This window comes from Salmo salar, chromosome 25 (genome assembly GCF_965601325.2).
Source record: "Salmo salar chromosome 25, fSalSal1, whole genome shotgun sequence".
In the NCBI taxonomy this organism is placed as follows: Eukaryota; Metazoa; Chordata; class Actinopteri; order Salmoniformes; family Salmonidae; genus Salmo; species Salmo salar.
The window spans coordinates 30,952,834-30,980,428 of record NC_138315.1 but is presented as its reverse complement, the minus strand read 5'-3'; the positions used below and the strand labels follow the sequence as shown (position 1 = coordinate 30,980,428).

The 27,595-nt window shown below is 45.1% G+C and overlaps 1 protein-coding gene across 1 annotated transcript in view; it reads left to right on the top strand.

Annotated features, from left to right (window-relative positions):
• The window catches only part of LOC106586540 (ephrin type-A receptor 6), a 255,977-nt gene that overhangs the window by 78,212 nt on the left and 150,170 nt on the right, over positions 1-27,595 (top strand). Inside the window, exons 3-5 of the mRNA XM_045707380.2 lie at positions 11,764-11,892; positions 12,051-12,269; positions 12,552-12,867. Of these exons, the coding sequence (XP_045563336.1) occupies positions 11,764-11,892; positions 12,051-12,269; positions 12,552-12,867 (664 nt within the window). The remainder of the gene's footprint in view (positions 1-11,763; positions 11,893-12,050; positions 12,270-12,551; positions 12,868-27,595) is intronic.

Here is a 27,595-nt window from a genome sequence, read left to right as displayed (position 1 = left end):
TATTAGTGTGCACCACCACTAACTAGCTAGCCATTTCACATCGGTTACACATACAGTATCACTCCAGTAGCCCTGCACAGTGTAAATATGGTACTGGAACTGACTGACCCTGTATATAGTATTCTTACTTACTTTATCATGTTTTCTTGTGTGTTTTTTTTACCTTATTATTTTTAGTATTACATTGTTATTGATTATTGCATTATTGCGGTGAGAGATTGCAAGAAAGGCATTTCACTGTACTTGTGCATGTGACATTAAAACTTGAAACTTTAAAGTTACAGCAGTCTGTTTATGACTGGGAAGAGTTTGTCTGGTTGAATTCAGTCCATTATGTCTATAGATTACATACAGTTGAAGTTGGAAGTTTACATACACTTAGGTTGGAGTCATTAAAACTCATTTTTCAACCACTCCACAAAAGGGGGAGGCTTGCAAGCCAAAGAACACCATCCCAACCGTGGGGTGGCAGCATCATGTTGTGGGGGTGCTTTGCTGCAGGAGGGACTGGTGCTCTTCACAAAATAGATGGCATCATGAGGAAGGGAAATTATGTGGATATATTGAAGCTACATCTCAAGACATCAGTCAGGAAGTTAAAGCTTGGTTGCAAATGGGTCTTCCAAATGGACAATGACCCCAAGCATACTTCCAAAGTTGTGGCAAAATGGCTTAAGGACAACAAAGTCAAGGTATTTGTGTGGCAATCACAAAGCCCTGACCTCAATCCTATAGAAAATGTGTGGACAGAACTGAAAAAGCGTGTGCGAGCAAGGAGGCCTACAAACCCGACTCAGTTACACCAGCTCTGTCAGGAGGAATGGGCCAAAATTCACCCAATTTATTGTGGGAAGATTGTGGAAGGCTACCTGACACATTTGACCCAAGTTAAACAATTTAAAGGCATTGCTACCAAATACTAATTGAGTGTATGTAAACTTCTGACCCACTGGGAATGTGATGAAAGAAATAAAAGCTGAAATTAATCATTCTCTCTACTATTAATCTGACATTTCACATTCTTAAAATAAAGTGGTGATCCTAACTGACCTAAAATGGGGATTTTTTACTTGGATTAAATGTCAGGAATTGTGAAAAACTGAGTTTAAATGTATTTGGCTAATATGTATGTAAACTTCCGACTTCAACGGTATATCACACACACATGCACACACAAACTCTCCAATTACCATGCAGAGAAGTGTGTGACAACAATCCAATAAGAGAGGCAAACACATGCACATGCTTGTCCCTATCGTTCCAATACCTCCTGTTACACAGAATGATAACCCTCTTTAACTCAGCCAGACAGAATACGTAACTTTTAAAATGGGAGATTAAACTCCTACGTTACAACCCTTGCTCTGATGCATTACAAGTTATAACTGTTTAATTACTTTTTAACCAAGTTATAGACTGTTTTCTCTGCTACCGCACGGCAAACCGGAGCGCCAAGTCTGGGACCAAAAGGCTCCTCAACAGCTTCTACCCCCAAGCCATAAGACTGCTGAACAATTCATAAAAATTGCCACCGGACAATTTACAGTGACCCCTCCCTTGTACACTGCTGCTACTCGCTGTTTATTATCTATGCATTGTCACTTCACCCTCACCTACATGTACAAATTACCTCAACTAGCCTGTACCCCCACACACTGACTCGGTACCGGTGCCCCCTGTATATAGCCTCGTTATTATTATTCTTATTGTGTTACTTTGTATTATTACTTTTTATTTTAGCCTACTTGGTAAATATTTTATTTTTCTTGAACTGCACTGTTGGTTAAGTGCTTGTAAGTAAGCATTTCACGGTAAAGTCTACACTTGTTGTATTCGGCGCATGTGACAAATAAAATTTGATTTGATTACAATCTAAATGTTTTATTTCCATTCTCTGTGCCAGAGTCAGGTGAAGAGAGCAGTTAAAAGTAATTATCTCTCTAGTCCCACTGAGCCCCAGTCAGACCTACAGTAGTTCTCTCTAGTCCCACTGAGCCCCAGCCAGACCTATAGTAGTTCTCTCTAGTCCCACTGAGCCCCAGTCAGACCTATAGTAGTTCTCTCTAGTCCCACTGAGCCCCAGTCAGACCTATAGTAGTTCTCTCTAGTCCCACTGAGCCCCAGTCAGACCTATAGTAGTTCTCTCTAGTCCCACTGAGCCCCAGTCAGACCTATAGTAGTTCTCTCTAGTCCCACTGAGCCCCAGTCAGACCTATAGTAGTTCTCTCTAGTCCCACTGAGCCCCAGTCAGACCTATACTAGTTCTCTCTAGTCCCACTGAGCCCCAGTCAGACCTATAGTAGTTCTCTCTAGTCCCACTGAGTCCCAGTCAGACCTATAGTAGTTCTCTCTAGCCCCACTGAGCCCCAGTTAGACCTATAGTAGTTCTCTCTAGTCCCACTGAGCCCCCCCAGTCAGACCTATAGTAGTTCTCTCTAGTCCCACTGAGTCCCAGTCAGACCTATAGTAGTTCTCTCTAGCCCCACTGAGCCCCAGTTAGACCTATAGTAGTTCTCTCTAGTCCCACTGAGCCCCAGTCAGACCTACAGTAGTTCTCTCTAGTCCCACTGAGCCCCAGTCAGACCTATAGTAGTTCTCTCTAGTCCCACTGAGCCCCAGTCAGACCTATAGTAGTTCTCTCTAGTCCCACTGAGCCCCAGTCAGACCTATAGTAGTTCTCTCTAGTCCCACTGAGCCCCAGTCAGACCTATAGTAGTTCTCTCTAGCCCCACTGAGCCCCAGTCAGACCTATAGTAGTTCTCTCTAGTCCCACTGAGCCCCAGTCAGACCTATAGTAGTTCTCTCTAGTCCCACTGAGCCCCAGTCAGACCTATAGTAGTTCTCTCTAGTCCCACTGAGCCCCAGTCAGACCTATAGTAGTTCTCTCTAGTCCCACTGAGCCCCAGTCAGACCTATAGTAGTTCTCTCTAGTCCCACTGAGCCCCAGTCAGACCTATAGTAGTTATCTCTAGCCCCACTGAGCCCCAGTCAGACCTATAGTAGTTCTCTCTAGTCCCACTGAGCCCCAGTCAGACCTATAGTAGTTCTCTCTAGTCCCACTGAGCCCCAGTCAGACCTATAGTAGTTCTCTCTAGTCCCACTGAGCCCCAGTCAGACCTATAGTAGTTCTCTCTAGTCCCACTGAGCCCCAGTCAGACCTATAGTAGTTCTCTCTAGTCCCACTGAGCCCCAGTCAGACCTATAGTAGTTCTCTCTAGTCCCACTGAGCCCCAGTCAGACCTATAGTAGTTCTCTCTAGTCCCACTGAGCCCCAGTCAGACCTATAGTAGTTCTCTCTAGTCCCACTGAGCCCCAGTCAGACCTATAGTAGTTATCTCTAGTCCCACTGAGCCCCAGTCAGACCTATAGTAGTTCTCTCTAGTCCCACTGAGCCCCAGTCAGACCTATAGTAGTTCTCTCTAGTCCCACTGAGCCCCAGTCAGACCTATAGTAGTTCTCTCTAGTCCCACTGAGCCCCAGTCAGACCTATAGTAGTTCTCTCTAGTCCCACTGAGCCCCAGTCAGACCTATAGTAGTTCTCTCTAGTCCCACTGAGCCCCAGTCAGACCTATAGTAGTTCTCTCTAGTCCCACTGAGCCCCAGTCAGACCTATAGTAGTTCTCTCTAGTCCCACTGATCCCCAGTCAGACCTATAGTAGTTCTCTCTAGTCCCACTGAGCCCCAGTCAGACCTATAGTAGTTCTCTCTAGTCCCACTGAGCCCCAGTCAGACCTATAGTAGTTCTCTCTAGTCCCACTGAGCCCCAGTCAGACCTACACTACAGTGTCTTTAAAAGCAGTAGTTCATCCCTGGGGCAGTAGGCTGGAAGAAGGCTGTAAAGGACTGACTCTTCAGTGAGGGGCTGGAATGGGGCTTAATCTCACAAAGAAATCAATACTCCAGTCTTCACGAAATGAAGTTTTCAATTATGTATGTTAAGACTGGCTTTAGGGCCTGATCTTTTTCTCTGCTTTTCGGACACATATTATGCATATCCTAAGAGTCTCATTTTGCTTAATTTGAAAGGGAGAAAACAATTTAACCATACCTACGAGATAAACTAAACATTCTTCAATGTTTACTAAGACCTTGGAGACTTACAGTGCCTTCGGAAAGTATTCAGACCCCTAGACTTTTTCCACATTTTGTTACTTTACAGCCTTATTCTAAAATCGATTAAGTAAACAAAACATCTTCCGCTATCTACCCACACTACCCCATAATGACAAAGCAAAATCCGATTTTTTTTATATTTTTGCAAATGTATTAAAAAGAAAAAACAGAAATACCTTATTTACATAAGTATTCAGACCCTTTGCTATGAGACTCGAAATTGAGCTCAGTTGCATCCTGTTTCCATTGATCATCCTTGAGATGTTTCTACAACTTGATTGGAGTCCACTTGTGGTAAATTCAATTGATTGGACATGATTTGGAAAGGCACACACCTGTCTATATAAGGTCCCACAGTTGACAGTGCATGTCAGAGCTAAAACCAAGCCATGAGGTCGAAAGAATTGTCCTTGGAGCTCTGAGACAGGATTGTGTCGAGGCACAGATCTGGGGAAGGGCACCAAAAAATGTCTACAGCATTGAAGGTCCCCAAGAACACAGTGGCCTCCATCATTCTTAAATGGAAGAAGTTTGGAACCACCAAGTCTCTTCCTAGAACTGGCCGCCCGGCAAAACGGAGCAATCAGGGAGAAAGGCCTTGGTCAGGGAGGTGACCAAGAACCCGATGGTCACTCTGACAGAGTTCTAGAGTTCCTTTGTGGAGATGGAAGAACCTTCCAGCAGGACAACCATCTCTGCAGCCCTCCACCAATCAGGCCTTTATGGTAGAGTGGCTAGACGGAAGCCACTCCTCAGTAAATGGCACATGACAGCCCGCTTGGAGTTTGCCAAAGGCACCTAAAGACTCTCAGACCATGAGAAACAAGATTCTCTGGTCTGATGAAACCAAGATTGAACTCTTTGGCCTGAATGCCAAGCGTCACGTCTGGAGGAAACCTGGCACCATCCCTATGGTGAAGCATGGTGGTGGCAGTATCATGCTGTGGGGATATTTTTCAGAGCAAAATACGAAGAGATCCTTGATGAAAACCTGTTCCAGAGCGCTCAGGGCCTCAGACTGGGGCGAAGGTTCACCTTCCAACAGGACAACGACCCTAAGCACATAGCCAAGACAACACAGGAGTGGCTTCGGGACAAGTCTCTGAATGTCCTTGAGTGGCCTAGCCAGAGCCCGGATGAACCTGATCGAGACCTGAAGAGACCTGAAAATAGACGTGCAGCAACGCTCCCCATCCAACCTGACAGGGCTTGACAGGATCTGCAGAGAAGAATGGGAGAAAGTCCCCAAATACAGGTGTGCTAAGATTGTAGCTTCATATCCAAGAAGACTTGCGGCTGTAATCACTGCCCAAGATGCTTCAACAAAGTACTGAGTAAAGGGTCTGACTATTTATTTAAATGTAATATTTGAGTTTTACATTTTTTATAAATTAGCAACAATGTCTAAAAACCTTTCTTTGATCTGCCATTATGGGGTATTGTGTGTAGATTGATGAATACTTTCCGAAGGCACTAGCCAGAGTGGCCTCTTTCTTAGTTTTTGAACACTTTCTCTTTTTGTATTTTTCAGACTGTATATGGACTGAGATGGACTGATATGATTGTGATATTTTTTAAAGATGTGTACAGGGCACAGAGATGGAAAGCTATTTTCCATCTCTGGAAGGAGGATGGAAAGCTATTTCCTTCAGATTTTCTGTTTCGGGTATTATTTTACTGTTCCAGCTCAGTGTATAGGCTCTCTATAGTAATCTCTCGCCACACTGTTTCCTGCTGTAAACAAATCACTCTCCTTTCCTCTTTCTCTCTCATATTCTCTCTCCCTCTGTCTTTCTCTGGTCAGTCTGGCACAAGGTCTTTTAGTCTCATCCCTCACAGGTTACTGTGTCCGCAGGGGTCCTGTCTTTAGCGCTGTCACCATTTATCACACACGCGCACACACACACACACACACACACACACACACACACACACACCAGCAGACCGCTGAATACCCACATAGTTCTTGGATCTCTTTGATGGGATTTGACATCCACCCCCTGCCTCCCTGGCTTCCCCTTTACCTGCCATCTTTCTCTCTCTCTCTCTCTCGCTCTCACTCCCTAGATCTCTACCTCTCCCTCTCTATCGATCTCTGTCCCTCGGCCAGTGGACACATCACATCATCGCTTTGGTTTCATCATCGTTGTGTTGATTTTAGCCAGAGCATTAGGTGTTTTCACAGATCTAACAGGTATTGAGTCAGCCTGTGTTTTGATAGCTAATTGGATCCATGTTATAGTCTGTCTGCCTCAAGGTTGACACACAACCCGGCCGTGCTCAGGCCCTTGTTGAGGGTTATGTCTCATAACACAGCTACACAGCCCAATTTCCTGGAACTACACACTCCATTACAGATGCAATTTTTCTCTGTCTACCCTCTCTCTGCTGAAAAGAGCTCTGAGCAGTCCACTCCCAAACACAGCTCCCTGGCCTGACAAAATCAAGTTTTATCACCCAGAAACAAGGAAATAAATGTAGCTTGTTTGAAGTTTCAAGTGAACATTCCCCCCCTGACTGGGTCCAGTCACAGTGTTGAGATACTGAACTGAGTCTGAGGTGTCAGGGTTGAGTGTGGAGGGCCACATAGGACCTCTTAAAGCAAAGCTCTGTGTGTGGAAGGGCTGTGCTATGAGAGACAGGGGCCCCATAGAGGGCTGTGCAGGGGCCACTGGGACCTGATGCTTCCTTCAACTCAGCTTTGGGGTGACTGAGAGATGGCAGGGGTACCACCCAGAGGACAGACAGGATGAAGCACACACACACTCATGTACACCACCACCACAGGCCTCAGCATCATTCAGTCCATGTCACACTATCCCCCATCAATGTGTAACCAGTCACACACACACACACACACACACACACACACACACACACCCCCCCCCCCCCCTGACTGGTGTCTCTGTAGAGAGCCCTATTCTAAGACCACCCCAGGGTGTCTATCTCTGGCCTTACAGAGACTAACTCTCTCAAGCTCCTTTAGTTTCTCTAAGCTGGAGAGAGGGAGTTTATGTAAGTCTTTAAAGAGATACCTTTGTGGGATGAGGAGGCCTTATGAAGTAGGCTGCTGATACAGGAGTCTACTGATAAGGTTACACCTACATTTACAGTACCTTCAGAAAGTATTCAGACCCCTTGACTTTTTACCACATTTTGTTGTGTTACAGCTTGAATTTAAAATGGATTAAATTCAGATGAGACATTTTGTTATAAAAAATCAAACACTGAAATATCTTGAGTCAGTAAGTATTCAAACCCTTTGTTATGACAAGCCTAAATAAGTTCAGGAGTAAAAATGTACTTAACAAGTAACATAATAAGTTGCATGGACTCCCTCTTTGTGCAATAATAATGTTTAACATGATTTGTGAATGACTACCTCATCTCTGTACCCCACACATACAAGTTCCTACAGTCGAGCAGTGAATGTTAAACACATATTCAACCACAAAGACCAGAGAGTTTTTCCAATGCCTCGCAAAGAAGGGCACCTATTGGTACAGTAGATGGGTAAAAATTAAAAAGTAGACATTGAATATTCCTTTGAGCATGATGAAGTTATTAATTACACTTTGGATGGTATATCAATACACCCAGTCAAATCAAATCAAGTGTTATTTGTCACATACACGTGTTTAGCAGATGTTATTGGTTACATACACGTGTTTAGCAGATGTTATTGGTCACATACACGTGTTTAACAGATGTTATTGGTCACATACACGTGTTTAGCAGATGTTATTGGTCACATACACGTGTTTAGCAGATGTTATTGGTCACATACACGTGTTTAGCAGATGTTATTGGGTACATACACGTGTTTAGCAGATGTTATTGGTCACATACACGTGTTTAACAGATGTTATTGGTCACATACACGTGTTTAACAGATGTTATTGGTCACATACACGTATTTAGCAGATGTTATTGGTCACATACACGTGTTTAACAGATGTTATTGGTCACATACACGTGTTTAACAGATGTTATTGGTCACATACACGTGTTTAACAGATGTTATTGGTTACATACACGTGTTTAACAGATGTTATTGGTCACATACACGTGTTTAGCAGATGTTATAGGTCACATACACGTGTTTAGCAGATGTTATTGGGTACATACACGTGTTTAGCAGATGTTATTGGTTACATACACGTGTTTAACAGATGTTATTGGTCACATACACGTGTTTAGCAGAGGTTATTGGTCACATACACGTGTTTAACAGAGGTTATTGGTTACATACACGTGTTTAGCAGATGTTATTGGTCACATACACGTGTTTAGCAGATGTTATTGCGGGTGTAGAGAAATGCTTCGCTACACCCACAAATCAAAAATGTGGCCTCATCATACCAAAGGACAGATTTCCACTAGTCTAATGTCCATTGCTTGTTGGCCCAATCAAGTCTCTTCTTATTATTGGTGTCCTTTAGTAGTGGTTTCTTTGCAGCAATTCGACCTTGAAGGCCTGATTCACACAGTCTCCTCTGAACAGTTGATGTTGAGATGTGTCTGTTACTTGAACTCTGTGAAGCATTTATTTGGGTTGCAATTTCTGAGGCTGGTAACTCTAATGAACTTATCCTCTGCAGCAGAGGTAACTCTGGGTCTTCTTTCCTGTGGCGGTCCTCATGAGATTCAGTTTCATCATAGCGTTTGATCGTTTTTACGACTGCACTTGAAGGAACTTTCAAAGTTCTTGAAATATTCCGTATTGACTGATCTTCCTGTCTTAAAGTAATGATGGAATGTCGTTTCTCTTTGCTTATTTGAGCTGTTCTTGACAATATGGACTTGTTTTTTTTACCAAATAGGGCTATCTTCTGTATACCCCCTACTTTGTCACAACACAACTGAAGCAAAGAAATTCCACTAATTAACTTTTAACAAGGCACACCTGATAATTGAAATGCATTCCAGGTGACTACCTCATGAAGCTGGTTGAGAGAATGCCAAGAGTGTGCAAAGCTGTCATCAAGGAAACTGTGGCTACTTTGAAAAATATATATTTGTTTAACACTTTTTGGGTTACTACATTATTCCATGTGTTATTTCATAGTGTTGATGTCTTCACTATTATTCTACAATGTAGAAAATATTACAAATAAAGAAAGACCCTGGAATGAGTAGGTGTGTCCAAACTTTTGACTGGTACTGTATGTAAATTAGATATTTCTGTTTTAGATTTTCAATAAATGTGAAAAAATTCTAAAAACATGTTTTCACTTTCTCATTGTGAGGAAAACATGTATTGAATCCCTTTCGAATTCAGGCTGTAACACAACAAATTGTGGAATAAGTCAAGGGGTATGAATACTTTCTGAAGGCACTGTAGCTACTGTACCTGTTCGGGTGTTGTAATGATCACCCACTATACAACTGGCCAGGATATAAAGCATTTTCATACCTGACTGTGGCAGTGTAGGAAAAGTCCAATGCATGATCAAGAAGTGTGTCACAGCTTTTATGCTTACTGACTATCTCTTTATTTGATCTAATACATTTAGATGGGTTAAGTGCGAAGACATGTCAGTCCATTTGTATCACTGGTGTAATTCTAGTTGTGAAATAATATTTGATATTTTGACACCTGTATGTACAATCTGGCTGACACAAACCGAGAGATATGTGTTGGGATCCTTTCAGAATTCACAGCAAAACAATACCACATGATCAATATTAGGCAATATAATACTTAATCAAAATCAATTTGTTTTAATTACATTATTATTACTGTGAAGCCTTGAGGGAGAAATAGATTAAAATGTGTTGTCTTTTAGATTGAATTAAAACATGTCGTTAAAAGGATAATGAGTCTGTATAACTAAACATTAGGACGTGATTACGGTTCTCCTGTTGGTAGGTAGTGTTTAGATAAGTACAAAACTACTTATTATCACTGAAATAATTGTCTCAAATTAGCATCTTCTTTCCCCAACTTTCCATAGTCTGTTTGCTAATAAAGAGCTTCTGTTCTTCCCACTTGTTAATTAGACTGGTAGAAACATCAGAGGAGGGAGGAAAGATGTGGAGAGTTGGAAAGGAAAGGGAGAAGAGAGGTGGGGTGACAGAGTGAGTGAGTTGGGGAGAGAAGGAGGGGGGTTCTTCTCTATACTTGGTACTGTTGTGTTTTTAATTTATTAGACATTAGACACTTTTGTGGATTTTGTTGGTTGAGGAGACAGGGCTGGGAGTGACAATATACTATCTTTTCCTTGCAAATACTACGTATTTTAATGCAACACTTTTGAGTAAGATGAACTGCCCAAGGACAAAGGGTATGTGGAGGTCAAAGTACATTCAGAGGTCAAAGTCATATTGTTGTTGATGTGTCTAGACTGGATGGCAGCTATTGTGTTGTTGTTGAGCTGATTTAAAACCATTTTCCTCAGCAGGTAATTTGATTCTGGGAGCTTGGTGTTAGATGGTCCATGGTCACTCTACAGCTGTCACACACACACAACCTCTCTGTGTGTGCGTGTCAGTGTAATAGAGGGTAGAGCCAGAGGTCGGGCCTAAACACCTCCAATAGACTTCTATTCCAACAACACAGAGGCAGGTGACCTGCTGACCTCATGAAGCACTTACAGGGCTGTCACCCTTGTCACTTGACCTGGGAGTCACAGAGGTGGGCTACAGGTGGTTAGTGACGGGTTCAAGTAAGGTTTGAACTGTTTAGTAACGGTCCTGTTCCTCTCTCTTTTATTTTGTAATGTTGGACTGCTTTTAGCGATATACACTAGATGACCAACAGTGTGTGGACATCTTCTCGTCGAAAATCTCATTCCAAAATCATGGGCATTAATATGGAGTTGGTCCCCCCTTTGATGCTATAACAACCTCCACTCTTCTGGGAAGGCTTTCCACTAGATGTTGGAACATTGCTGCAGGGACTTGCTTCCATTCAGCCACAAGAGAATTAGTGAGGTCAGGCATTGATGTTGGGCGATTTGGCCTGGCTCGCTGTCAGCGTTCCAATTCATCCCAAAGGTGTTCCATTGGGTTGAGGTTAGGGCTTTGTGCAGGCCAATCAAGTTCTTTCACACCGATGTTGACAAACCATTTCTGTATGGTCCTCGCTTTGTGCACAGGGGCATTGTTATTTTGAAACAGGATAGGGCCTTCCCCCCAGAATCATCTAGAATGGCATTGTATGCTGTAGCTTTAAGATTTCCTTTCACTGGAACTAAGGGGCCTAGCCCAAACCATGAAAAACAGCCCGAGACCATTATGTTCTGTGAGCTTGTGTGGCCTACCACTTCACGACTGTGTAGTAACAGCACTTACAGTTGACCGGGGCAGCTCTAGCAGGGCAGAAATTTGACTACCTGACTTGTTGTAAAGGTGGCATCCTATGACGGTGCCACGTTGAAAGTCACTGTGCTCTTCAGTGAGGCCATTCTACTGCCAATGTTTGTCTATATAGATTGTATAGCTTGGTGCTCGATTTTATACACCTGTCAGCAAAGGGTTTGGCTGAAATAGCCGAATCCACTGATTTGAAGGGGTCTCCACATGCTTTTGTATATAGTGTATAGTGTATCTATAGGTTTGAGTACTTTAGCAGCTCACTAACAGTCCTTTTTTTTGTTTTCTTCCTCTCCTCTCTTCCTCCTCCTCCCCTCCTCCTCTCCTCTCCAGTGGGATGCTATAACAGAGATGGATGAACACAACCGTCCCATCCATACCTTCCAGGTGTGTCACGTGATGGAACCCAACCAGAACAACTGGCTACGCTCCAATTGGATCTTCCGCCAGGCCGCACAGAAGGTGTGTAGTGGTTCTGAGAATGGGTTGGAACATGGTGCTGGTAACACCTGGGTTGCAGGTTCAATTCCCACATGGGCCACATATTAACCAACTGCATTTCCTGTAAGTGGCTTTGAATAAAACATTAGCTACTTTACTTTGTTTATTATTTTTGCAAGGTGTACGTGGAGCTGCGGTTCACTCTGAGAGACTGTAACTCCATCCCCTGGGTATCTGGGACCTGCAAGGAGACCTTCAACCTCTTCTACTATGAGACAGACGAGTCCCACGGGGTCAAGTTCAAACCCACCCAGTACACCAAGATCGACACCATCGCAGCCGACGAGAGCTTCACCCAGATGGACCTGGGAGACCGCATCCTCAAGCTCAACACTGAGGTCCATCACCTCAATTAACTCAATTCAATAATATGTGACTTATTGCCTGGGTGCCAGTCTGTTTCTGCCCTCTTGCCGACTCCTATTGTTTGGCATGGTAATTCCATAAGGAGTTGGCAAGAGAGCAGAAACCGAATGCTGCCCATGTTCTTTGATTTATCCCACAAGGGGCAATTGTTTAGGCACTGCATACTAGGGACATGTTGTTGCAAAATACATGTGAACATCCATTTAATAAAGTTCAATTCAATTAACTTTATCGATCCACAATGTTTTCTATAGGTACGGGAAGTGGGTCCTATCTCCAGGAAGGGTTTCTACCTGGCGTTCCAGGACATTGGAGCATGCATCGCCCTGGTCTCAGTCAGGGTGTACTATAAGAAGTGTCCCTTCACCCTGAGGAACCTGGCCTCCTTCCCTGACACCGTGCCCCGGGTCGATTCCTCCTCCCTGGTGGAGGTCAGGGGAGCGTGTGTGGAGCATGCCGAGGAGAGGGACACTCCCAAACTGTACTGCGGCGCCGACGGTGACTGGCTGGTGCCTTTGGGGAAGTGTGTCTGTAGCCTGGGCTATGAAGAGATGGACGGGGCATGTCTTGGTGAGTCACATGACTTCTGTTCTGACTGGATCTGTCCGGATCTGTCCACCTTTCTCTCTCTACTCACTCTCTCGCTCTCTCTTCCTCTCCGTCTTTGTCTTTCCCTCCCTTTCATTCTCTCTCTCCATTTCAGTAGTCACTCACCCTCTCTCTTTCAAACCCTCTCTTTACATGTACTTACGGTATATCTTTGTATTAATCTGAATCATCTCCTGAACCTGTATGATATGAATACAGCCCAGCAGTAAACATGAGGTTTGATAGAGAATCAGTATTTGGGTCGTTCCATGTAATTAGTCCCTTTTGCGTACCTTTGATATTTTTTTAAGTATTAATTGTGCACCAATATGGATTTTTTTAAAAGCCTGTTATATTCAATGAAGTGCCCTTTAATGTAGGAATTCAATAAATCATATTTTTAATATGAATAAATTATTTTAATCTACTTAACCCCCAAATTTCATTGTAAAGCCCTAGTTATTTTTTTGCTTTGACAAAGTTATTTCTGAGTATTATTTTTTATTTCATGTGATTAGGGATTCATTTAATAGTCTGATTAGTCTGTCCCTCATTTTAAGTTCAACCCTGTTACGTGAACTGAACTCTCGTTTGAATATTGTGAAACTATTCATTTTTAAATGTTCTTTTCAAAAGCAACACTGAATAGTCAAATCATAGTGTAAAAGCAGATGAGCTGGTTCTACTCTTGCTGGCCATTTGCTGGTGTTTACTGTTGGAATACTGAGTGGGTCAAGCGGAGCATATCAACCCTGTTACCCATAGATAGACAGGCCAAAATAGTTTGAACTATTTAACTATTTCTATCATTTTTTTTATTCAATTGCACATCCCTATTGCACACAACAAGCTTCCATTCCCCCGGCACAGGGGGATGTATGGCTGAGTTAAGATGAAATCTGTTACGGTCAACCCTGTTACTTTATTTGGCACTTAATATAGTCATTTTTTATTTAACCTCTTGAGATGGAAAACATGTTTTTTTTATTAAGTTTAACACATGCTTTTTATGACAATTTTAAAATTAGGTGAAATCAAAAAATGTTGGGACCAAGTTACACTTCTCAAAAGGCACCGAATTGGTGGAATGACCCATCTGTAGGCTACATATCACCAGTCCTGGCCTGCAGGGGGGATTATTTATGGATTATGTATGGGCCAAGGTGTCTGACTACACAATGAAGAGTGTCAGGTGTTTCAACCACAGCTGCTTTATTCACTGACCTGGATCCAGATAGGTCTCTTTCTCCCTCATCTTTTCTCCCTCTCTCCCATCCCGTTTCTCTCTCTAAATCTCACCTCCCTCACTCCCTCGTCCCCCCTCTATCTCCTTCCCTCACCCCTCCTTCCTTCCTTCCCTTCCTCACCCCCTCTCCATCCCTCTCTTTTATTTGTCATTCTGCAGTATAGGTGCAGTGCAGATAGGCAGAGCTCCATGCATCTTCACAAAGCCAGATGTCATCCCCTATCCTTCATTATCTACCTCCTGTCATCCCTCCTTCATCCCTTCTTCTCTCCTGTCTCCTCTCCTCCTCCTCTTCTCCTTTGTAGCAGCCCTCCCACTCTGCCATTCAGATGAGATGTAATGTGAGGGGCTCTGGCTGTGTGTTGCTGATTGTTAACTGAAGCTGCAGCTGGATCTGTGGACCAGTAGGGGAGAGAAGATGTGTGTGTGATATGAGAGAGGCTGTGTTTGTATGTGTGATAGGGGATATGATGTATTTGTGGTAGGGCAGAGGCTGGGAAATATAACAACACAGATAAAGAGTGTTTGTGATATGCGCACCACTGGTGCTGGGCCCCAAAAAATGATATGCTGCTCCTGTGGTTTTCTTTCTTTGCACATAAGAGCATTAGTGTATTATACAAACACTATGTTTGGGAATTTGTGGATCGAGAGTGAGGGGTGTTCTCCTTTTCGAGACAGCTCTACCTCCAGCTGTCACCAGTGTTAGGAATCTGTCTGTAGTCTCAGCCTGCTGTCTGTGGTCATGCTGCTGTCAGTGGTCATGCTGCTGTCTGTCAGTGGTCATGCTGCTGTCTGTCAGTGGTCATGCTGCTGTCTGTCAGTGGTCATGCTGCTGTCTGTCAGTGGTCATGCTGCTGTCTGTCTGTGGTCATGCTGCTGTCTGTCTGTGGTCATGCTGCTGTCTGTCTGTGGTCATGCTGCTGTCTGTGGTCATGCTGCTGTCTGTGGTCATGCTGCTGTCTGTGGTCATGCTGCTGTCTGTGGTTATGCTGCTGTCTGTGGTTATGCTGCTGTCTGTGGTTATGCTGCTGTCAGTGGTTATGCTGCTGTCAGTGGTTATGCTGCTGTCAGTGGTCATGCTGCTGTCTGTGGTTATGCTGCTGTCTGTGGTCTGTGGTCTAGCTGCTGTCTGTCAGTGCTGCTGTCAGTGGTCATGCTGCTGTCTGTGGCCATGCTGCTGTCTGTCAGTGATCATGCTGCTGTCTGTAGTTATGCTGTTGTCAATGGCCATGCTGCTATCTGTGGTCATGCTGCTGTCTGTCTGTGGTCACGCTGCTGTCTGTCATTGGTCATGCTGCTGTCTGTCATTGGTCATGCTGCTGTCTGTCATTGGTCATGCTGCTGTCTGTCATTGGTCATGCTGCTGTCTGTCATTGGTCATTGGTCATGCTGCTGTCTGTCATTGGTCATGCTGCTGTCTGTGGTTATGCTGTGGTCTGTGGTCATGATGCTGTCTGTCAGTGCTGCTGTCAGTGGCCATGCTGCTGTCTGTCTGTGGTTATGCTGCTGTCAGTGGTCATGCTGCTGTCTGTGGTTATGCTGCTGTCAGTGGCCATGCTGCTGTCTGTCAGTGGTCATGCTGCTGTCAGTGGTCATGCTGCTGTCAGTGTTCATGCTGCTGTCAGTGTTCATGCTGCTGTCAGTGTTCATGCTGCTGTCTGTGGTCATGCTGCTGTCTGTGGTTATGCTGGTGTCTGTCAGTGGTCATGCTGCTGTCTGTGGTTATGCTGCTGTCAGTGTTCATGCTGCTGTCAGTGTTCATGCTGCTGTCAGTGGTCATGCTGCTGTCAGTGGTCATGCTGCTGTCAGTGGTCATGCTGCTATCTGTCAGTGCTGCTGTTTGTGGTCATGCTGCTGTCTGTGGTCATGCTGCTGTCTGTGGTCATGCTGCTGTCAGTGGTCATGCTGCTGTCAGTGGTCATGCTGCTGTCAGTGGTCATGCTGCTGTCTGTGGTTATGCTGCTGTCAGTGGTCATGATGCTGTCTGTCAGTGCTGCTGTTTGTGGTCATGCTGCTGTCTGTGGTTATGCTGCTGTCTGTGGTCTAGCTGCTGTCTGTCAGTGCTGCTGTCAGTGGTCATGCTGCTGTCTGTGGCCATGCTGCTGTCTGTCAGTGATCATGCTGCTGTCTGTAGTTATGCTGTTGTCAATGGTCATGCTGCTGTCTGTCTGTGGTCACGCTGCTGTCTGTCATTGGTCATGCTGCTGTCTGTCATTGGTCATGCTGCTGTCTGTCATTGGTCATGCTGCTGTCTGTCATTGGTCATGCTGCTGTCTGTCATTGGTCATGCTGCTGTCTGTCATTGGTCATTGGTCATGCTGCTGTCTGTCATTGGTCATGCTGCTGTCTGTCATTGGTCATGCTGCTGTCTGTGGTTATGCTGTGGTCTGTGGTCATGATGCTGTCTGTCAGTGCTGCTGTCAGTGGCCATGCTGCTGTCTGTCTGTGGTTATGCTGCTGTCAGTGGTTATGCTGCTGTCAGTGGCCATGCTGCTGTCTGTCTGTGGTCATGCTGCTGTCTGTCAGTGCTGCTGTCAGTGGTCATGCTGCTGTCTGTGGTCATGCTGCTGTCTGTGGTCATGCTGCTGTCTGTGGTCATGCTGGTGTCTGTCAGTGGTCATGCTGGTGTCTGTCAGTGGTCATGCTGGTGTCTGTCAGTGGTCATGCTGGTGTCTGTCAGTGGTCATGCTGCTGTCTGTCAGTGGTTATGCTGCTGTCTGTGGTCATGCTGCTGTCTGTGGTCATGCTGCTGTCAGTGTTCATGCTGCTGTCAGTGGTCATGCTGCTGTCAGTGTTCATGCTGCTGTCAGTGGTCATGCTGCTGTCAGTGGTCATGCTGCTATCTGTCAGTGCTGCTGTTTGTGGTCATGCTGCTGTCAGTGGTCATGATGCTGTCTGTCAGTGCTGCTGTTTGTGGTCATGCTGCTGTCAGTGGTCATGCTGCTGTCAGTGGTCATGCTGCTGTCTGTGGTTATGCTGCTGTCAGTGGTCATGCTGCTGTCAGTGGTCATGATGCTGCTGTCAGTGGTCATGATGCTGCTGTCAGTGGTCATGCTGCTGTCTGTGGTCATGCTGCTGTCTGTGGTCATGCTGCTGTCTGTGGTCATGCTGCTGTCAGTGGTCATGGCTGCGTGGTCATGTGCGTCGGGCATGGCTGCTGTGGCAGTGCTGTCGGGATGCTGCTGTCTGTGGTGCTGCGGGATGCTGGCTGTCTGTCAGTGATCATGGCTGCTGTGGCTGTGCGTCTGGGCATGCTGCTGTCGGGAGCTGCTGTCAGTGCATGCTGCTGCGGGAGCTGGGCTGCAGTGATCGCTGCTGCTGGGTCATGCTGCTGTCAGTGGTCATGCTGCTGTCAGTGGTCATGAGCTGCTGTCGTGCTGCGTCAGTGGCTGCTGCTGCGTGGTCGCGCTGTCAGTGCTGCTGCTGTCAGTGTTCATGCTGCTGTCAGTGTCGCGCTGCGGGCATGCTGCTGTCTGTGGTCTGCGCGCGGGATGCTGCTGTCAGTGTTCATGCTGCTGTCTGTGGTCATGCTGCTGTCTGTGGTCATGCTGCTGTCTGTGGTCATGCTGCTGTCTGTGGTCATGCTGCTGTCAGTGGTCATGATGCTGTCTGTGGTCATGATGCTGTCTGTGGTCATGATGCTGTCTGTGGTCATGCTGCTGTCTGTGGTTATGCTGCTGTCAGTGTTCATGCTGCTGTCTGTGGTTATGCTGGTGTCTGTCAGTGATCATGATGCTGTCTGTGGTCATGATGCTGTCTGTGGTCATGCTGCTGTCTGTGGTTATGCTGCTGTCAGTGTTCATGCTGCTGTCTGTGGTTATGCTGGTGTCTGTCAGTGATCATGCTGCTGTCTGTGGTCATGCTGCTGTCAGTGGTCATGCTGCTGTCAGTGGTCATGATGCTGTCTGTCAGTGCTGCTGTCAGTGGTCATGCTGCTGTCAGTGGTCATGCTGCTGTCAGTGTTCATGCTGCTGTCAGTGTTCATGCTGCTGTCTGTGGTTATGCTGCTGTCTGTGGTTATGCTGCTGTCAGTGGTTATGCTGCTGTCTGTGGTTATGCTGCTGTCTGTGGTCATGCTGCTGTCTGTGGTTATGCTGGTGTCTGTCAGTGATCATGCTGCTGTCTGTGGTCATGCTGCTGTCAGTGGTCATGCTGCTGTCAGTGGTCATGATGCTGTCTGTGGTCATGATGCTGTCTGTGGTCATGATGCTGTCTGTGGTCATGATGCTGTCTGTGGTCATGCTGCTGTCAGTGTTCATGCTGCTGTCAGTGTTCATGCTGCTGTCTGTGGTCATGCTGCTGTCTGTGGTTATGCTGGTGTCTGTCAGTGGTCATGCTGCTGTCTGTGGTCATGCTGCTGTCTGTCAGTGCTGTTATCTGTGGTCATGCTGCTGTCAGTGTTCATGCTGTTGTCTGTGGTCATGCTGCTGTCTGTCAGTGCTGTTATCTGTGGTCATGCTGCTGTCTGTGGTCATGCTGCTGTCAGTGGTCATGCTGCTGTCAGTGGTCATGCTGCTGTCAGTGGTCATGATGCTGTCAGTGGTCATGATGCTGTCTGTCAGTGCTGCTGTCAGTGGTCATGCTGCTGTCAGTGGTCATGCTGCTGTCAGTGTTCATGCTGCTGTCAGTGTTCATGCTGCTGTCAGTGTTCATGCTGCTGTCTGTGGTTATGCTGCTGTCTGTGGTTATGCTGCTGTCAGTGTTCATGCTGCTGTCAGTGTTCATGCTGCTGTCAGTGTTCATGCTGCTGTCAGTGTTCATGCTGCTGTCTGTGGTCATGCTGCTGTCTGTGGTCATGCTGCTGTCTGTGGTTATGCTGGTGTCTGTCAGTGATCATGCTGCTGTCTGTGGTCATGCTGCTGTCAGTGGTCATGCTGCTGTCAGTGGTCATGATGCTGTCTGTGGTCATGATGCTGTCTGTGGTCATGATGCTGTCTGTGGTCATGCTGCTGTCAGTGTTCATGCTGCTGTCAGTGTTCATGCTGCTGTCTGTGGTCATGCTGCTGTCTGTGGTTATGCTGGTGTCTGTCAGTGGTCATGCTGCTGTCTGTGGTCATGCTGCTGTCTGTCAGTGCTGTTATCTGTGGTCATGCTGCTGTCAGTGTTCATGCTGTTGTCTGTGGTCATGCTGCTGTCTGTCAGTGCTGTTATCTGTGGTCATGCTGCTGTCTGTGGTCATGCTGCTGTCAGTGGTCATGCTGCTGTCAGTGGTCATGCTGCTGTCAGTGGTCATGCTGCTGTCAGTGTTCATGCTGATGTCAGTGGTCATGCTGCTGTCAGTGGTCATGCTGATGTCAGTGGTCATGCTGTTGTCTGTGGTCATGCTGCTGTCTGTGTTCATGCTGCTGTCAGTGGTCATGCTGCTGTCAGTGTTCATGCTGCTGTCAGTGGTCATGCTGTTGTCAGTGGTCATGCTGTTGTCAGTGGTCATGCTGTTGTCTGTCAGTGCTGCTTTCAGTGGTCATGTTGCTGTCTGTGCTGCTGTTTGTCAGTTCTGTTGTCTGTGGTCATGCTGCTGTCACTGGGGAGGGAGACCCATATGTCTGTCTGTCTTCTGAAGCTGCTTTAACATTTTACTGTAGTGGGCCAAATCAGGGTCACACAGAGTGATTCTTGGTAGTCTTAAACAAATCTACTTTGAAACAAAAGTCTACACCTCACGCACATGGTTATGGGCTTCAAAAAAAGAAGACACCTGTACTGAAATGTATTACATTTTGAGTTTGCATCCCAATATTACACTTTACATACATCACAGAAGACTGAATATAACAAAACAAAAGACGTACAAACACTGGATTTACATTGGAATTCTTTGTTAGTAATACAATTATGGAAAATATCAATAAGATTCCACCCATGAGGCCAGAGAGGGTGCTGTTGGTCTGTTGACTGCAGGAAAGGGCTACAGGACAAGTTAATTTTTTTTAAACCAGATCTCTATTTTTGATGTAAAGTGCATTCGGAAAGTATTCAGACCCCTTGACTTTTTCCACATTTTGTTACATTACAGCCTTATTCTAAAATTGATAAAATACAAATGTTTTCTCATCAATCTACACAAAATACTCCATAATGACGAAGTGAAACCGTTTTTTATACATTTTTGCAAATGTATCAAAAATATATTAAAAAATACCTTATTTACATAAGTATACAGACCCTTTGTTATGAGACTCGAAATTGAGCTCAGGTGCATCCTGTTTCCATTGATCATCCTTGAGATGTTTCTACAACTTGATTGGAGTCCACCTGTGGTAAATTCAATTGATTGGACATGATTTGGAAAGGTCTCACAGTTGACAGTGCATGTCAGAGCAAAAACTAAGCCATGAGGTTGAAGGAATTGTCCGTAGAGCTCCGAGACAGGATTGGGTCGAGGCACAAATCTGGGGAAGGGTACCAAAAATATTCTGCCACATTGAAGGTCCCCAAGAACACAGTGGCCTTCATCATTCTTATATGGAATACATTTGGAACCACCACAACTTTTCCTAGAGCTGGCCACCTGGCCAAACAGGGGAGAAGGGCCTTTGTCAGGGAGGTGACCAAGAACCCAATGGTAAATCTGACAGAGCTCTATAGTTCCTCTGTGGAGATTTACATTTTAGTAATTTAGCAGACGCTCTTATCCAGAGCGACTTACAGTAGTGAATGCATACATTTCATACATTTTTTTGTACTGACCCCCCATGGGAATCGAACCCACAACCCTGGAATTGCACACACCATGCTGGCATTGCAAACACCATGCTCTACCAACTGAGCCACAGGGAAGGCCATGGGGCTGGGAGATGGGAGAACCTTCCAGAAGGACAAGCATCTCTGCAGCACTCCACCAATCAGGCCTTTATGGTAGAGTGGCCAGACGGAAGCCAATCCTCAGTAAAAGGCACATGACAGCCTGCTTGGAGTTTGCCAAAACTGGTCTGGTGAAACCAAGATTGAACTCCTTGGCCTCAATGCCAAACGTCATGTCTGGAGGACACCTGAGAGAATGCCAAGAGTGTGCAAAGCTGTCATCAAGGCAAAGACTGGCTACTTTCAAGAATCTCAAATATAAAATATATTGTGATTTGATTTGAGATTCTTCAAAGTAGCCACCCTTTGCCTTGATGACAGCTTTGTACACTCTTGTCATTCTCTCAACCAGCTTCATGAGGTAGTCACCTGGAATGCATTTCAAGTAACAAGGTGTGCCTTGTTAAAAGTTATATTTATAAACTTTCCTTAATGCGTTTGAGACAATTAGTTGTGTTGTGACAAGGTAGGGGTGATATACAGAAGATAGCCCTATTTGGTAAAAGCCCAAGTTCATATTATGGCAACAACAGCTCAAATAAGCAAAGAGAAACGACAGTCCATCATTACTTTAAGACATGAAAGACAGTCAATCCGAAAAATGTCAAGAAAGTTTCTTCAAGTGCAGTCACAAAAACCATCAAGTGCTATGATGAAACTGTCTCTCAAGAAGACCGCCACAGGAAAGAAGACCCAGAGTTACCTCTGCTGCAGAGGATAAGTTCATTAGAGTTACCAGCCTCAGAAATTGCAACCCAAATAAATGCTTCACAGAGTTCACGTAACAGACACATCTCAACATCAACTGTTCAGAGGAGACTGCGTGAATCAGGCCTTCATGGTCGATTGCTGCAAAGAAACCACTGCTAAAGGACACCAATAAGAAGAAGAGACTTGCTTGGGCCAAAGAAACATGAGCAATGGACATTAAACTGGTGGAAATCTGTCCTTTGGTATGATGAGTCCAAATTGTAGATTTTTTTTCTTCCAACCGCCGTGTTTTTGTGAGACGCAGAGTAGGTGAACGGATGATCTCCGCATATGTAGTTCCCACCGTGAAGCATGGAGGAGGTGTGATGGTGTGGGGGTGCTTTCCTGGTGACACTGTCAGTGATTTATTTAGAATTCAAGGCACACTTAACCAGCATGTCTACCACAGCATTCTGCAGCGATACGCCATCCCATCTGTTTTGCGCTTAGTGGGACTATCATTTGTTTTTCAACAGGACAATGACCCAAACACACCTCCAGGCTGTGTAAGGGCTATTTGACCAACAAGGAGAGTGATGGAGTGCTGCATCACATAACCTGGCCTCCACAATCATCCGACCTCCAACCAGAGTGTAGGAAAAGCAGTCAACAAGTGCTCAACATATGTGGGAACTCCTTCAAGACTGTTGGAAAAGCATTCCTCATGAAGCTGCTTGAGAGAATGCCAAGAGTGTGGAAAGCTGTCAAGGCAAAGGGTGGCTACTTTGAAGAATCTGAAATATGTATATATTTTTTTGTTTAACACTTTTTTGGTTACTACATGATTCTATATCTGTTTTTTCATAGTTCTGATGTCTTTACGATCATTCTACAATGTAGAAAATAGTAAAATAAAGAAAAATCCTTCAATGAGTAGGTGTGTCCAAACTTTTGACTGGTGCTGTATATTTGCAAACACTTCTAAAAAAACGGTTATTGCTTTGTCGTTATGGGGTACTGTGTGTATATTCATCAGGGAAAAAACAATCGAATCAATTTCAGAACAAGGTCAAGGAGTATGAACACTTTTATGTTTTCACTTGTTTTTGAGAAACGTACCCCAAACAGCAAATCACTTCCTCATTGTGTAGTATGGGTTCCTGAAAAAATGCTCCAAAAACACCCAAATACTGTACATCCTTTTAGAAATGTCAAAACTCTCAGTATGATGATATAGGTCTTTAGATGTTGTATAAATGACATTGTTTCATCCGCAACGTTATATTCCCTTTTGTGCTACTCAAGACCAATGTTCCCACTAAGCCGCACGCGGGCGCACAGCTCCCTGGGACTGCCGCTCAGCCCGCGCAAAGAAGCACAAGATTGAGCTTTGCTCAACTTTCTAGAGTTTTCCCTTTACTGCGGGAACTGTGATCGAATCAACACAATATTACCCACTTTCAATGCAACATACCGAAAGAAAGCGAATTATGCAAGACTTAGTTTGCTAAACTAACTATGCAAGAGATTTTGTAGAAGGTATCTGAGTAGAATTCTATTGCATTGACAGGCACCACTCAGACCCGTAATCTACACAGACCAGTGTGCCATAACCAATCAGAGCTGCAGTAGGCCTATATGCAAATAGACGATTGCCATATATGGATCGGTGCCATTCACTTTGAACTGGACTGTTTTTACAGCATCAGCGGTCGTGAGGAAATGCGCTTGTTTTGAGATCAAAGCGAGAGCTACATTTAGCGACGTGTGCACATTTGTAAATGTGTTCATATCCTTTGCTAGTTAGTGAGTTATTAGCCCAGTTATTGATCATCTGTAGTCAGCAATGGGGGAGTGATTGCTTCCTACAAGAGTACAAAACATTTGCATTTCTAGACATCTTTGAAAATGAAGTCAGGTAAATAGCTTTTTTGTCTTAAAGGGGCAGTGTTGTATTTTGAGACGGGCTTGAATAAGCTAAGTAGCCAATAGGCAGAGGGTAGCATAATTTATCTGATTCTCTGTAATAATGGTATGGGAATAATGATGGATTTTATTTTGTAAAGTGGTTTCTTGCATCAAACAACATTTTCAGTCACCTCCTTGTCTGAAGGACAAGTGGATAAACAGGTTAATGTCAAGCCCTGCCTACATTATGATCCACAGTAGCCTACTTGACCACTGTTAAAACTAACTTAAAGCTAGTGCAGCCTCAGTGTTCACAGTAAACGTGCGCTCAAAGTTTTTATTTTTTATTTTATTTTATTTCACCTTTATTTAACCAGGTAGGCCAGTTGACAACAAGTTCTCATTTACAACTGCAACCTGGCCAAGATAAAGCAATGCAGTGCGACAAAAACAACACAAAGTTGCACATGGGATAAACAAACGTACAGTCAATAGAAATAGAAAAATCTATATACAGTGTGTGCAAATGGAGTAAGGAGGTAAGGCAATAAATAGGCCATAGTGGCGAAGTAATTACAATTTAGAAAATTAACACTGGAGTGATAGATGTGCAGATGATGATGTGCAAGTATAGGGTGCTGGGCCACCACAAGCAGCCAAAACAGCTTCAATGGGCCTTGACATAGATTCTAAATGTGTCTGGAACTTCCTGTGTGAAAGCACCCCCTGTTTTCAGTATACTTTGTATCCCTCATTTACTCAAGTGTTTCATTTATTTTGGCAGCTACCTGTAGAATGGCCCGAGATGTATCCCTCAATTCACACCAAAATGGAATATAACGTTGCGGATAAAGTTTGGAATGACACAATTTCATGTGTACAGTACAACATCTAAAGACCTGCATCACTATACTGAGAATGTGTCCGTTTCTAAAAGGATGTATTTGGGTGTATTTAGGCCTTTGTTAATGATATTTCAGGGGCCCATACTACACAATGAGGATAAGTAAGTGATTTGCTGTTTGAGGTAAGTTTCTCAAAAACAAGTGAAATCACAAAAAAGGTGTCTGGACCCTTCGATAACATGTCATTTACATCAAAAATAGAGATTTGGTTGTAAAAAATAAAATGTCCTCTTTAAAGTCTGCCTGGCTACCAACCCACTGCTTTATGTGTTTATGCATATGTATGTGTATGTGGGGCCAGTAACGTTATACTGCCTTACAAAAATCTTTGATCTGTTGTAATGGCCAGGTGTAATATCTGATTCATGTGGTATTTAGTTTCCTGATGACAAACAAGCCACACAATCAGAATATCATGAAGTACCAAACATTTCTGTCTGTCTGGACAGAAAAATCATTTAAAGTCAGAAAATAATTGACATACTGTAGATACTGCACTTTGCCTTTATAGGGCAGTATAGTCAGGGGGTCCATTTCCTGCTGTGATCTGAGGCAGGGGACAGGGCAACGCTGTCAGAGATTACATCTGCTGAGGCTGGCCAGACGTGGGTTTGATCCCTGGACAGTCTGTCTGTCTGTCTGGTGGTGGCTCAGGGTTATCACTGCCTGGCACTACTCTGAGACATGGTGTGACTAACAGAACATGTAGAGGGCTATGCCACTGCTTAGTAGTGTTTATATCTATCGCTCAGAAGAAAATCTGCCTTAGTATTTACACATTTCAAATAATGTTCTTACGGTACTGTATATCCACATGATTCCTCTCTGCCATAAAGTACTTCCCCTCTCTCCCTCTGTCTGTTCCTAACCTGCTGTAAAGGCCTCTCCCCCTGTCTGTTCCTAACCTGCTGTAAAGGCATCTCTACCTGTCTGTTCCTAACCTGCTGTAAAGGCCTCTCCCCCTGTCTGTTCCTAACCTGCTGTAAAGGCATCTCTACCTGTCTGTTCCTAACCTGCTGTAAAGGCCTCTCCCCCTGTCTGTTCCTAACCTGCTGTAAAGGCATCTCTACCTGTCTGTTCCTAACCTGCTGTAAAGGCCTCTCCCCCTGTCTGTTCCTAACCTGCTGTAAGGCCTCTCTCCCCCTGTCTGTTCCTAACCTGCTGTAAAGGCATCTCTACCTGTCTGTTCCTAACCTGCTGTAAAGGCATCTCTACCTGTCTGTTCCTAACCTGCTGTAAAGGCCTCTCCCCCTGTCTGTTCCTAACCTGCTGTAAGGCCTCTCTCCCCCTGTCTGTTCCTAACCTGCTGTAAAGGCCCCTCTCTCCCCCTGTCTGTTCCTAACCTGCTGTAAAGGCCTCTCTCTACCTGTCTGTTCCTAACCTGCTGTAAAGGCCTCTCTCCCCCTGTCTGTTCCTAACCTGCTGTAAAGGCCTCTCCCTGTCTGTTCCTAACCTGCTGTAAAGGCCCCTCTTTCTCCCTGTCTGTTCCTAACCTGCTGTAAAGGCCTCTCCCCCTGTCTGTTCCTAACCTGCTGTAAAGGCCCCTCTTTCTCCCTGTCTGTTCCTAACCTGCTGTAAAGGCCCCTCTCTCCCCCTGTCTGTTCCTAACCTGCTGTAAAGGCCCCTCTTTCTCCCTGTCTGTTCCTAACCTGCTGTAAAGGCCTCTCTCTACCTGTCTGTTCCTAACCTGCTGTAAAGTTCTCTCTCCCTGTCTGTTCCTAACCTGCTGTAAAGTTCTCTCTCTCCCTGTCTGTTCTTAACCTGCTGTAAAGTTCTCTCTCTCCCTGTCTGTTCCTAACCTGCTGTAAAGTTCTCTCTCTACCTGTCTGTTCCTAACCTGCTGTAAAGTTCTCTCTCTCCCTGTCTGTTCCTAACCTGCTGTAAAGTTCTCTCTCTCCCTGTCTGTTCCTAACCTGCTGTAAAGTTCTCTCTCTCCCTGTCTGTTCCTAACCTGCTGTAAAGTTCTCTCTCTCCCTGTCTGTTCCTAACCTGCTGTAAAGTTCTCTCTCTCCCTGTCTGTTCTTAACCTGCTGTAAAGTTCTCTCTCTCCCTGTCTGTTCCTAACCTGCTGTAAAGTTCTCTCTCTCCCTGTCTGTTCCTAACCTGCTGTAAAGTTCTCTCTCTACCTGTCTGTTCCTAACCTGCTGTAAAGTTCTCTCTCTCCCTGTCTGTTCCTAACCTGCTGTAAAGTTCTCTCTCTACCTGTCTGTTCCTAACCTGCTGTAAAGTTCTCTCTCCCCCTGTCTGTTCCTAACCTGCTGTAAAGTTCTCTCTCTCCCTGTCTGTTCTTAACCTGCTGTAAAGGCCACGACCTGCACGCCCTAGTGTGGGGGAGGAAAGGTCACTGATACTTGGCCAGACTCTGGACCTGTCAGTGGGGGAGAGGTTGGGTCAGAGACAGGGGGAGAGAGGGGTAGAGGTCAAAGCCACCTGGGGCTTAGAGAGAGGGGGGAGAGACCGGGGGAAAGAGGGGGGAGAGACCGGGGGAAAGAGGGGGGAGAGACCGGGGGAAAGAGGGGCTACAGTGAGAGACTAAATAAGTACTATGTAGACAAAAGTATGTGGACACCCCTTCAAATTAGTGGATTCAGCTATTTCAGCCACACCCGTTGCTGACAGGTGTATAAAATCGAGCACACAGCCGTACAATCTCCATAGACAAACATTGGCAGTAGAATGGCCGTACTGAAGAGCACAGTGACTTTCAATGTGGCACCGTCATAGAATGCCACCTTTACAACAAGTCAGTTCGTCAAATTTCTGCCCTGCTAGAGCTACCCCGGTCAACTGTAAGTGCTGTTACGACACAGTCGTGAAGTGGTAGGCCACACAAGCTCACAGAAGGGGACCCCAAGTTCCAAACTGCCTCTGGAAGCAACGTTCTTTTGAATACATCTCTGTTCTATGAAGCGCATGGATATGTCCCATTATGAAATCTTCCCTCAGTCTCTCACCCACTCAATGTTCAGATGTCCTCAGCCCATGCAGCTTGGGGTTGTCATTCAGTAGTAGCTGATGATGATTTATCTGTGGTGCAGGCCTGAGAGGTTCACAGCTGCATCCACAGCTGCTCAGCAATCAGCCAGACAACATCACACTACAGCTGTGATCAGAACAACACCAGAAATTAATTATTCTTCCAACTTTCCCCAATTCT